This window comes from Aptenodytes patagonicus, chromosome 16, assembly GCF_965638725.1.
Source record: "Aptenodytes patagonicus chromosome 16, bAptPat1.pri.cur, whole genome shotgun sequence".
Lineage (NCBI taxonomy): Eukaryota > Metazoa > Chordata > Aves > Sphenisciformes > Spheniscidae > Aptenodytes > Aptenodytes patagonicus.
Genome location: NC_134964.1, coordinates 13151847 through 13165470, shown reverse-complemented (window position 1 = coordinate 13165470; position 13624 = coordinate 13151847). Strand labels below are relative to the sequence as shown.

General features: G+C 44.3%; 1 protein-coding gene across 3 annotated transcripts in view; it reads left to right on the top strand.

Annotated features, from left to right (window-relative positions):
• Window positions 1-13624, top strand: part of DNAH9 (dynein axonemal heavy chain 9) — a 211213-nt gene that overhangs the window by 110985 nt on the left and 86604 nt on the right. For all 3 annotated transcript variants that reach the window (XM_076353524.1, XM_076353525.1, XM_076353526.1), the window contains 2 exons: window positions 2290-2409; window positions 13067-13255. In XM_076353524.1, coding sequence (XP_076209639.1) covers window positions 2290-2409; window positions 13067-13255 — 309 coding nt within the window. The remainder of the gene's footprint in view (window positions 1-2289; window positions 2410-13066; window positions 13256-13624) is intronic.

Sequence of the window (13624 nt, the reverse complement as noted above, 5' to 3'; positions counted from 1 at the left end):
GGCCAATACCCGCTAATAGCAAAGTGTGGAAACCAGCGCGGGGGACCCCACCAGCCCGTCCCTCAGATGGCAGCACAGTGTCCCATCGCTCGCTGCTCTCCAGGTCCCTCCCGATGCAGGCAGCCACCTCCAAAACCTGCCTTTTTTTAAGGTGCTGTGGATCTGGGATCCCTCTTTGTGAGTGAAGGATCCTCTGTGGCTGTGCTTTCGTACTGACACCACAGTTCGTGCAAAATCCCCGTTAATAACCAAGGTGTGCTGTCAGCCAGGCTGACAGATTTGTCTTTAAATAAGTGACCTTGAGGTATGCACCTGGAGAGGGGCAGCACAGTCCCTCCAGCTGAGCTTGTCCGAGTACTCATCTCTTCCACCAGCACACCTTCATGTTAGAAAATACATAACTTGTTTGATGCCTCCTAGGGCTTATCATTCTTAAAATGCTTAGCACACTTTTTAACTAAGAATAATAATAATAAAAAATAAATTTCCAGAGCTCTCCGGTAGCCCCTTCCTGCTGCAGATGAAAGGAGGGCGGGCACAGCACCTGAAGCAGGGGTGGATTTAGAGGTCTTCAGCTTCTAATTCTCCCATCTCAGATGTGAAGTACGGTGCTGGAGAACTTTTTTCATCCCTTTATGCTGCTCGTTTCCAAAGCTTTTAATGCCTGAGCTTTTCTTTTTTTTTTGGTGTTTTTTTTTTTCTTAGAAGTGGGATTTTGTTAAAGAAAATGGCAATCTTTAGGGGGATTAGTGGTACTTCACTGGCATGCACTTGCAAAAGTGACTGTTTTAGGCAAGTTTTCCCCTCTGCAGATGGGTAATGATACACTGCTCAGCGTGGGGGTGGATGTGGAGGTATATCCTTGCTTATCAAGCTGGGATAGCTTGGATAGCTTCACTGATGTGAGGCTGATTCATACCTGCTCACAACCAGGCCCCCAGCTGTCACATACCCATTTTTAGTAATAAAGGAGGCTATTCTGATTGTCAAAAATACTTAAGTACCTTCCCCTCTCCTTTGTCTGCCTGGGAAATAAAGTTGCTATGAATCTGGGGAGGGTAGATGTAGAAGCAACTGTATACTCACAGTTGCACCCAGATATATTTGTGTTTTACTGTAGAGTGTGTCTGGTGGGGTACTGCAGGTATGATCTGTCCTTCATAGCTCACACATACTCATTTATCATATCATGCTTGTCCAATGGGATTTTATATATATGAGCATATGTATGCACATACATCCACACAGAGACAGAAACTTTTTGTGTTATTAACTCCAAGGCAGGTCGAGGAGGGTCTGCTTTGAGTTTTCCAGTATCCTGGAGAGCTGCAGATATCCCTAATATAATCCTTTTTCATTTTCAGGTTTGTTTCTAGTGCATAGCTCAAACAGTGTTAAAGTGATTTACAAGCAGTTTAGCCTTCAGCAGGTTGCATCGGGTGCAGATAAAATCAATTATTACTTCTACTTCTCTTATCAGAAGTGAAATGCTCCAAGTGCTTGTGGGAGCCATTGATTTGTTTTAGACCAGAGTGTGAACAGCTCTGCCCAAGCAACAGACTCTTTTTCTTTTTCTCCAGGTGTTTTGGGCCCTTTCTGCCCCTTCCCAGCCCTGAAGCACTTTGCAGCCGACCTGCACTTGAGATGGTCCCACCTAGTGCTGGTTGGGCTCCTCTGCAGGAGTGTCCCATGGCACATGCTCAGGCAGCTTTAGGAGCAGAACAACTTTTTTGACTTATTTGTCATATTCCCTTCTGGAAACAGGGTGCAGGAGGTATGGCTTGGAGATGGTTCAGGCATACCTCCAGCTGCTCCAGGAGCCCCTTGGGGATTTGAGCACAACTTGGTGAATCAGCAGAGCCTCCACTCCTCGAGGACTGGACCGAGACCAATGAGCTGCAGCATCAGGAAATATAAAATTCTGCTTTCTTAGCTGCCTTACTCATTGCTCAGCCATAGCACCAGTCATTGGTACTTGGCCATGAGGACCCCCTTTCCCAGTTTAAATTCACACCAGGGCAGAGCCCCAAATAAATTGGTTTTGTGTGTTCTTTGCCTCTGCCCTCTGCTGAGGATGTGAGTTACAAGCATGTAAAATAGCACAGCACATCACTGCTCCGTGCTGGCTCCTGATGCCACAGCACCGTGTAGGGGCTGCACCCTGGGTGTCAGCCTGGGCAGCGTGCCTTGTGGTGGAGCTTGGCCAGCCCTGCCTGCAGGGTGAATCATCTCTGGAGAAGGGTTTTCCTTAAAACTGTGCTGTTATTTTTTCCTTTGCTTCATGTGCAGCGCCTCAATGAGAACCTGGGAAAGCTCACAGCCAAGTTTGAGAAGGCCACTTCAGACAAACTCAAATGTCAGCAAGAAGCTGAAGCTACAGCATGTACCATCGCTCTTGCAAATCGACTGGTGAGTGTCAGCAGATGCAACTCTAATGGCATGAATGGGAGGTATCAGGTGCTGCTGAGATGCAAACCATGTGCACACAGTACGTTACATCCTCTAATTTTTTTTTAATATATTTCCCGCACTGCAGCAAGTTTCAGTAATGAAAATGAATTTGCATTGGCTGTTTTCATACATCAGGGTAGGCACTGCTCACATTTAAAGAGACTGGCTATACTCTCTTCACAGCTCTCATCTCCTTTTTGTTACTTAATGCATGATCAAGTACTGATGGGCCAAAACTATATGACTCAGAAATCGTATCGTAAAAACAAATACGGAATGTGCCAACAACTTTGCAGGTTTTGAAATGACAAAAAGTTAATAGTGAAAAGCTCTAAAAAAATGGTGCATGTCCCTGTTATCAGCCCATCGGTATCTTCAAAATATGCAGCCTCCTAGTCCTCTGTGGGGGCAATGCCCTTGTCCCTGCTTCACAGATAAGAGACTGAGAGAGTGAGCTGGAGTGCATGCACTCCACTGGAGTGGAGCCCCAGCTCACATCCAATGCTGCAATTGCCCTTAATACTTTGTATTTTGGCTTCTGCACTGGCCGTTAGCTTGGAGCGAGCCAGTTCTTCCTCCAAGCAAGGAAACAGGGCCGCAGGAGACCGTCCCATGCTTGAGCTCTGCCCTGGCAGGCGGTGGGGTTGGAGCTGGTTCTAGCAGCTGGCTCTGCTGATTCAAACTCACCCTCTAGCACATGAAGGCAGCATTGACGTCTTCTTGGTGGAGGGCCCCAATTTTTTCATGCTTTTAAAACATCTGATTCGCTAGACCTGCAGGGAAGGTGCAAGTAGAGGTACAGACTTCTATGGGTACAGACTTAGGCAGTGCACTCCCACACTGCTTCTGCTGAAGCTCTTGGCGTGTAAAGTGCCTGCCTTGCCCTGTTTTGGCTGTGGGATGTGTGTGCAGCTCGGCACATGGCTCCTGCCTGAGACCTGGCAAAACTCACTGAAATGCATGGCCCCTTCCTTGTGGCCACGCAGCCTGATTTTGTAGCAGCACTGAAAGAAAGGCTGCTGTGCTGCCCTTCCTCCCAGGAGCAGTAGAGATGTGTTCAAACCACTCTCTCTTCCAAGAGGCTGTACCTGTATCTCCAGGAGAGTGTCCTGCTCGGTCTGCATGTATTCAGGGATGGAAATTGGTCTCAGTCTGTCTTGTTGAAGCTGCTTCTGCTGGTGAGGTGGTGGCAGCTAAGTCAGAATACAAAGGTATTTCTAGAAGTGATGCTGGATGCAGGTTTCTCTGCTTGTTTTACCAGCTCATGGCTGTGTTGGGTTGTAATTTGTATGTAAAGTATCTATTTGGATCTATCCCAAATATAGCATGCAGTGATAAAGATAAAAAGATAGCCAAATGGTTAAGCTTTTTCCTTTGGACATGGAGAGTTGTGCTCAATTCTCCATTTCATACTCTCAAACCTTCTTAGGTGACCTTACCAAACTGTTTTATCCTGGATTTTCAGAGCTGTTCAGATTTCAGGTGGGTTTTCATGGGCACATGAAAAACACTGCATTTAGTGGGGCATCGAAGTCGCTCCCAAAAACTGCACGGTTCACGTGCTGCATGCTTAGGTACCGGGAAACTTCTAAAAAACCTTCATCTTTAATCTCTGTGTGCCTGCTTTGGAAAGCAGGAGTGCAGCACTGCTGTAGCACAGGCGGCTGCTTTGCAGGCAAATGCGGGCAGGACTGTGGAATACTCAGATATAAGGGGTCAAAGACAAACAGCAGATAAGTCCCTTTCTATACTGATTTCGATCTCTTATGCAACCACTGTAAGAGTTTTATGCTTTCATGTTCTTCAGGTTAAATCTCACTGAATGCTTCCAAAATCTTTAATTGAAACAGGAAAGTAGCTTTTTCATTTGAAAGAGACGTTTATGTTTCTGGGGAGATTTTGCAGGATGAGTATTTCCCTGTGTCTTTCCACAGCCTAACAAAATCCTGTTTAACATGTGATGTAGAGGTAGATTGTGGCTCTGAGTCATGTGGGAGTCAGTAAACACAAAATACAAGAAGAAAATGTTTCATGAAAAAGAAACAGAAATGATGGTTTCAGTTCTTTTCATATAAATATATGTGTGTGTGTAAGTGTATGTTTTACACTGAATACAGCTTAATTTCACCTCAGTTAGTACCACTGTAACAAACAGAATGTGGTTTCTTAAAGGTGCATGTTTAGCATGTGAATTCTTGGCTTAAAACATGAATCTTCATTCAGGTACAAGTGTGATATTGTGACAAGGAAAAACTGTGGAATTTGGGGGTGGTATTTTTGGCTTAGCTATATTAAAAATATTGTCCTTGTAAAACAAAATGAGCAAATATTTTAACAAGATAGATTGCCACTAGTGATGTATGTTGCTACATGATTTTTAAAGTTCAATAATTTCCTTTAAAAGAAATTCTTTTGATTCTGAAATCAAGATAAGACATTGGAATCAAGTTTTAGAAAAACTTTCTTTGGTTGCAGTTGAGGTTTTTTGCGACGATGTATGCATCTCTCCGTGGTCCAATAGCACTGAGTTTGTGTAACGGGCAGTATAATCTCAGTGAAGCAACAGGAATATATTTTCTTTCAAGTGTGTTCTTTACCTTACTCATTAACTGGGACTACTCACAGGCTCAGGGTCAACACCTGCTTAAAAGCAATACTTGTTCATGTGCTTTGCTGGTGCGGGACTATATACTTATTTGTTAAATACCTTAGCATGTTTTTCATTGTTTAGGCACAGTCTTGATGATTTATTTTGTAAAGCAGTTTAGCTGCCTTGGCTTCAAAGCCTCCGTGTTTCTTTCCTCTTGCAATGCTTTGGATGCACTGCTGACCAGTTTTGGAAAGAAACCTTTCCCTGTCCAGGCTTCAGGAGAACCGCAGCAGGAAACTTTGAAATCTTGAAACCATTAAAGCAATTAGGAAGTGGTTATGCACAAACTGCTTTTCCCACCCCACTCTGATGTTGTGTGAATGGGAGAAACCGCGCGCAGCTCTGCCTGGTCACCAGTGGGTGACGTTGGCCACTCCCGCAGTTATTTCAGTCTCTTATACATACTTATAATGAGAACGTTAGATGACTGGGTTTCAAGTCTCTCATTGAAGCAAACTGAAAATGACAAAAGGAAAAAGGAGGATGCGTTAGAGTGCAGCCTGATCTGTGCATCAAGGGAACTAGGTGGAGGAGGGTGTTTTGATTTTTCTGGGCAGATAAAGGACATCACTTGGGTTTAGGTTTTCTACTTTGAGTATGATTGTTATTTTTCAGCCCTGCCAGTCCTTGCTGAGGTTTATAAGGCATTTTCATTTAGATTGAATTTGGACATCTGCTCAAATGTGGTGCATTGCCGTAGCGGGGACCATGATTAGTCATGTTTTCCCATGCTCATGAAGGTGATGCCCAGGGAGGCTGGAAAGCAACTTTGCTCTGCCTTTGAAAGCATGGAGAGCTTCCCCAAGCTACGTCTGTCTACGTGCATAGATGAGACAGGCTAAACATTGTTTTCTCCATAATCTGCCAATGTTTTGGCAATGTTTTCATCTTCTACCCCCTGGCTGCTGCCAGGATGCGCTCTCCCCCAGGTTGGAACACCCTTTCCTTTCATCATTAGAGAAAAAGCAGAGCCAGGTGGAAGTAAATCTCTGTTCCTGCATCTAGGATCACACAAAACTGAAGCATCACACGACTGGCACAGTGTTTGCAGTGGTGAGGACGATGAGTGCTGGGCAATGCCCAAGATTCTGCTAGAAAAAAGCATCTTGTTTTTTATTGATCTCTAGCTGGCAAACGTCATCTGCCTCACTTGCGCTGGGTAAATTTTTCAGCCTGATAGTCGCAAGCGTTGGTAACAGATAAGAGGCTGACAGCTTGGGGAAGCCAGTGTCAACCCTGGGCTTTTATAAAGCATAGAAGGATGGAGTGGGATTGTTTGCATTCGGGTTTTGTCTATGGCTCGCTGAGACATGAATACACATGTACACACGAACACACAAAACACCGTTGAGAGTCTTCTGTTGCTCCAAACAATGTACAGTCTAAAAATGAGTGCAACAGCAAACACGGGAAGAAAAACAGATATCTGGCCCATTCAGTGTCTGCTCCTGCCACGTCTCCAAATGCAAAGATTTGGAAAGAGATTTAAGTGATGTTTGGAGCTCTCCTAATGCTGCAAATAGGCTCATAAATTATCTTTCTGCTGCTCCCTCCCTCCCAGCCCTCTTAACCCTACCCAACTGTGCCAGAAAAACACTGGAAAAAATGGAAAGACATAGCAGCCCCCTTAGTAGTGCACGAGCCACCCAGACAGCGCTTCCCGCAGAGACCCTCCATGGCTGTTGTCTTGGGACTGGAGTGTAGATGGAGGGACTGTCACCTTCAGCTTTCCAGCCTGAGGCTCAGAGCAGTGATTAGTTTGCTGGAAGGGTTTCATCTCTTGCTGCCACACTGAGGGCTCCAACTTCCCACTTGCATGCAACTTTTTGCAATGGAGCCAGAAACGTGTTGCACAGACAACTGCAGGCATGTGCCATCCTGCTCCTGGAGTCAATAAAGCCTCGGGACCTGCAAGCAGCGTTAGCCACTGGTGGGCAAAGTCATCCAGACTAAATCCAGAAACCGTGTCTCTCATTTCACATGGAGATGAACACAGGCTGTTGGCTCAAACTCATGCCTGGAACCGAAATCCCTGAATGAACTTTTTGGGAGATGAGGAGAGAGGCACTCAGTCTCTGGGAAATCAGCTGTCTCTGCCTGCAGATGGGATACAAGCTGCAGCGTTTGTATTGTGGTTTAATAGAGACTCTGTTCACTTAGAGTTTTTATTTGGAGGTGAAATCTTATCATGCTTGCCATAAGATGGAGAGAAATGGAGTGGGGACACTGCATCCCAGGCCATGTTTGTTACATCTCCTCCCCACCCCATGGCCTGGGAACAACTTGAATTGAGACTCCGTTGGATTCCTTAAAGTACTGTGTGTCTTGGCTGGTTGCAGGACAGAGCTGCTGCTGCGAGGAGCTGCTAGCAGGCATCATAGCTGAGGGAGCACTGAGCACAGTCAGCTGTACATGCAGACAAGAACAAGTTATGTCAGTGCCAGATCCACTAGCTGTTTTTAAAGGCCTGGTTAGAAAGCACAGCTTGCAACTACTGCTGTCAAAAATGGATCACTTTTGCAGTGTATGCAAGGAACTACTTGCATCCCAACTTACTGTTGTGCGATGCACACCGTCTCCTGTGTCATCTCTGGCTTTGATCTAGAAATAGATCCTGACAGCCCTTACTGATATGCAATTTGTTTGCCATCCAAGATGTGTCACCTATGTGACTGTGGGCAGAAATATGTTCCCAGACTTTGAAATAAACAAATTTGAAGTTGTATGAAGAATATACCTAACTAAACACAAATAGCGTTGCTTTGGATTGAAAAATGAAACAGGGGGATGAAGGCAAGCCGAACTTTTACAGTGCCTTAATTTTAGTTTGGCATCTCGTGAACTTTAGATGACCTAGGGAAGATGCTCCAGGATCCAAGGGACAGGGACCAGAGAATGTCTAGAGATCTGTGCACCAGAAAAGGGAGGGTGGCTGATGGGTGGTATTTGTGAGTAGATATGTGCTAATGTGGCAGATGAAATTTAGTGATGACAAATGCAAAATAATGAATGCAGGGAAAATGAACTGTAATCATGCATTTACATTGATAGGTCCTAATTGCACTATTATCACTCACAGAAGAGCTCTTGGAGTCGTTGCAGAGTTCTCAGAAACAGCAGCGTGGCACTCGACTGGAGGAAGAAAGGCAAATTGAATATTACGAATGGGTAGGAAAAAAATCAGGAAGCAGAAGTTAAACAACCATTGTATCAGTCCGGATCTATGGTGTGCCTACATCTTGCATGCTGAACACAGTGGGGTTATCCCATCTCAGAAGGCTGTAGGCTACCTAGAAAAGATACAAAGATGTATGCAACGGTTTCCATATGTGAAGAGAGGAAATAGATTAGGACTCTTCATTTTGGAAAAGAGACGGTGTAGGGATAGATGGGACAGAAGCCTATAAAATCATGAATAGTATGCAGAAGGTGAATAGGGAATAATTGTTCACTATTTCTCAATATCAAAGAGCTAAAGGTAATCAAATGAGATGGCTTTTAATTTGCTACTTGCTAAATAAAAAGAAATTCAGTGACTTCTAGGATCTGAGGTGGAAGACACCTGGGATTTCTTTAAGATACTAAAACTGGCAGTAGTGTGTGACCCAAGCAAAGGAGAAGAAAAGACCCCCAGGACCTAAGTGGATTAAAAAAAAAAAAAAATCACCTCAAGAAATTAATTAGGCATATGTAGAGATTCTACAAGTATTAGGAAAATCAGATCAATAAAGATTTCTTGGTCTTAGAGGCTGTGGGAGTAGTATGAGAATTGACCTCAAGGAGGCTGGAGGAAAGACCTGTAGGTACTTCATCTGTAAAAGCTACAAAGGAAAGATGGAGGAACTGGACTTCTATGCACTGTTACTGGAGTTGAGATTAAGGATAATTTAGGTATGATCCTTAAAAATAACTGATAACTTAAAAGTAGTGTGTCGTGGTTTAACCTCAGTAAGCAACTGAGCACCACACAGCCGCTCGCTCGCTTCCCCCCCCCGGTGGGATGGGGGAGAGAATCGGAAGAGTAGAAGTGAGAAAACTCATGGGTTGAGATAAAAACAATTTAATAATTGAAATAAATTAAAATAATAATAATAGTAATAATAATAAGAAGAATATACAAAGCAAGTGATGCACAGTGCAATTGCTCACCACCCGCCGACCGATGCCCAGCCAGTCCCCAAGCAGTGGCCCCCCCAGCCAGCTTTCCCCCAGTTTATGTACTGAGCATGACGTCCCATGGTATGGAATGTCCCTTTGGCCAGTTTGGGTCAGCTGTCCTGGCTGTGCCCCCTCCCAGCTTCTTGTGCACCTCCAGCCTGCTCAGTCGGTAGAGCATGGGAAGCTGAACAGTCCTTGACTAGTGTAAGCACTGCTCAGCAACAACCAAAACATCGGTGTGTTACCAACATTGTTCTTATACTAAATCTAAAACACAGCACTGTACCAGCTACTAGGAAGAAAATTAACTCTATCCCTGCCGAAACCAGGACATAGTGCTTTGTTTCTTTTTCAACAAGTAGGATTACGTAAGAACAGGTATGTGGGCTGAGACCGGGGTCTGTCCAGCTCCAGCTGGACTCCAGCAAATGTCCAGAACAGAGGAGGAACAGGGCAGGTATATCCCATGCTGTCTGATCCCTGATATTTTCCAGCCTTCATGTACTCCACTTTAATGAATGTGGGTATACATGATAAGACAGACCTATAAGACTGAGAACATAAAAATGGGAATTCCCACAGATAAAGAGGAAGCATGACTGTAGTTGAAATAACTGGATGGTCTGGATATGGGAACTACAGGAATGGGATGACATTCAGTAATACAAGATGCAGACATGTGACTATGGATTTATAAGAGATTGTTTGTCTCTAAACTAGAATCACGTTGCCAGCAACCAGTGAGGACCACTTGAATCTATTTGTTCAGGCTTTGCCCTACACGTCGTGTAGCCCTAAGAAAGGCAGAAGCGGTCCCAATCATATGAAGGGCAGGCTTTCTAGCAAGGCTAAGGGAATGTCAGCATGCGCTGAGATCAGCAAAAGGCACCGGGGAAACCTTTTCTGCAGCTTTGTGAGTAGGATGGTGGTTCACGTTCATGAAAGAGTAACTCAGCTGAAGCAGGTTTAGGGACAGCTCTGAGGTTGAATGGGACACAGAAAAATCTGCGGCCTCTCTTTCTGCTCCTGGAAGGAGTCAGACTGCCCAGAAGGCAGTTTTCACTGATTCAAAGGGGCCGATTTGTCAAGGCAGAAAGGCCATCAGAGGTATTATTGCTGATGTCTGTTAGTTCTTTTGTTCATCAAAATAATCGTAAACGATCTGGATGAGATGGTGTGTAAACAGGTTGCACAGTTTCTCAGTAATACAAATACAGTAATAATGGAGACTGTCTATAAAGGATTGTAAAAATGATACCAAGTGATGGAGGTATGAAATGCCAGGTAGATAAATGTAAAGTAATGTATATTGGAAAAATTAGCTTTTACTTTACATGCCCTGTAAGTGATGCTGAGCTAGTTATTATCATTCAGGAATTAAATGATGGAGTTGAGAGTTGTGTGAGTATGTAAGCTCTGTGCTCCCAGGGGCAAAAAAACCCTCAATAAACTGAAAGCCCCAGCCAAAATTGAATGTTAGGGTTTATTAAGAAAAGAAAAGAGAACAAAACAGAGAAAAATCACAATCTCACTGTATAAATACATTCTAAATAAATCTTGGATGTGCAGCTGTACCTCTGCCCCCTCTGCTGTATCTCAAAGGATGTAGTAGAATGGGAAATGGTGCAGAGAAGGTAACAATAAAAAGAAACCGGATAATAAAGATTACATCATTCAGTAAAGTTTGCAAGGACAATCAAAAGGCTGCTTCTGTGTGAGGACTTACTGAATAGGCTAAAGCTCTTCAACCTCAAAAGGAGACAGCAGAGGGGGTATCAAAGGCTTGAAATCATGAGTGGTATGGAGAAGGTGACACAAGTGTGATTGTTCGCTGTTTTTCCACTGTGCTAACAGGTTTTAGCAATTGAAAAGGTCAGGCAGCACATCGAAGGATGTACTTTTTTTACAGAAAGCATAGCTAAACTGTGTATCTCCTGGCCACAGGATGCTGTAGGTGCCAAAAGGTGGTTGGTATCCACGGCAGCTTAGACTCGGTGATGAAGGAAAAAATCATCAGTGGCTATTAAGCATAAAGGTACAAGCTCTGTTTCAGAAGGTCCTTAAACCTCCAGTTGTGGGAAGCTGGGAGATTATGTCAGGAACTATTCCCAGGTGCTCATTTGTATAGTCTTCCCAAGTTATCTGTTAAGGACTGCTGTCAGCAGACAAGATGCCGAAGGAGGTGGACCTTGGGTCTGGCCCGGTAGAGCTGTTCCTGTGGTTGTGTATTTCAGAGGGGAACTAGACCAACTTCTTTTGCTTAGCCAAGCAGAGCACATTCCCTAGAAAATACTGGCTCTTTATAAAAGCATCTGGAGGTACACATGGGGGAGAAAGGAGAGCTGTCTGAGCTGGAGGACAGTGTCTGCATGAGAACCAATGGCATAAACTGGCCAGAAGTAAATTTGTGCCGGAAATCAGAAGGTGGCTCCTAACCCTCAGAAGGTAGCAAGATTCTGCTAGAAATAGGACTTGGTCAAGTTGGAACATGTGATGGTGGAATTCAGTGAGGATCTGAAGGTGGTGCCTTCCCATCCTGGGGACCTGCATTTTGCATATCAGTTTAAGATGACAAAACAACCCGGTTTAGGGGAATGAGTTATTCAAGGTGTTCATAAGGCTTATCATAGGGATTTGTGTTAGAGCTGGTCCTATTTAACATTTAACAGTGACCTGGAAGAAGGAGTCAATGTCATATTAGTCACATTTGCAGCACCCCTTATTTGGGAAGGTTTGCAAAAGAGAAGGATATAGAGGAATTTTTAATAAAACTGAGAAATGTGAGAAATAACCCTAAGCTCATGTGGACTGTATACTGAAGAATAAAAATAGAAAGTGCTGGTTGGCCCTGGTAACAGAGTCGTGTGAGTAGAGGGGATCTGTACACTACATGGATGTTTCCAGAGCACCTTGACAACAGGAGAGTGATTGTGAATTTGACCATAAGGTTTGGCATTCTCGATCTCAAATCCATGAGGTCAACTTAAAACTGTTTTGGGTTTTTCTGGCTTGTGAACCTGAAGGATGCATTCCATTCATATTTCCAAGCTGTGTTTCTCAGTTAATAGAACTAAAGTTTTCTCCTTAAAAGAAAAAAAAAAAAAAGTGTGTGTGTGTCAGGATATCTCTTATAATCACAAGACTTCAGGAATGAGGGACCAATGGTACCCCGAAAAGTACCAGTGTTCAAAGAAGTTGTCCATGCATGTAGAAATATCTTATTTTACAAGGAGATGCTGTACCCTCTTCAAAGCTGGTAAGCCCCCGGTTGGACTGTTTGTGCATTGGATGCTCGTGAAAAATGTCTACGAGGAAGTGTTTTCTGGACAGAGCCTTAAGGGGAAGAAAAATGTAGACCCAAGGGGATTGTGATCAAAATCCCATTTACCTGGGGTAATAATAAATTGTGTGAAATAGCTGAAGGTTGTGGCTGTTGGAGAGGAGTGCGCTGACAGAGAGTGTAACGAGGTGTGAATCTGTGGCAGTAAGGCAATTAACAGCTGATGGGCTACCTCAGAAATCCTTATGCAGATATCTTTATATGAATTCCTGCTGGGGAAGTGATGGATCCTCCCTTGATGATTTTAGAGGAGTTGTGGAGCCGACAGCTGAGATTTGACTGCAGGACCAGTCAAATGAATGGGACGGGGCAGGGGGTAGCAAAGTAGCCGTTGAATATTTCCCGTCCCCAGGTTTTAAACTTTAGCAAATGACAATTGACGTCAGGAACAAGGTATGACATGGCCAGATCCTGAGGTATTGCTTAAAGAACCACTGTAATGATCAATTTGACTTGGGAAATTGCAGGTTGGGGGACTTGCCTCTGAGAATGTGAGATGGGCTGAAGCTGTGAAGAACTTCAAACAGCAACAGAGCACCTTGTGTGGAGATGTCTTGCTGATTACGGCCTTCGTCTCCTACCTGGGCTACTTCACCAAGAAATACCGTCAAGACCTCCTGGATGGAATCTGGAAGCCGTATTTGCACCAGCTAAAAGTAAGCCCTGATTTCTCTGAAAAGCCATTGTTACTGGAATTAACATGCCCATAAATTCTGATGTCCACAAGGTGAGGGGATCCCCCAAATGAGGGGCATCCCTGTGTCCAACACCAAGCTGGACTGAGGAGCAGGACGTAGCCACACTTGATTTACTCCTCTCTGGGGAAGATGTTGTGATTTCCTTGCTCCATGCAAATGACCCAATTCCTCCATGTACAGAGGAAAATCCCCGATGCAGCAACCCAAACATGGAGCCCAGCACCAATGCTGGGCAGTTTTAACCAGGCGTCAGGGATGGCCTAGACGGAGGAAGGTAGTATGGAGAAGGAATTGCTTGGAGCAGGCAGAGCTCACTGCCAGCTATCT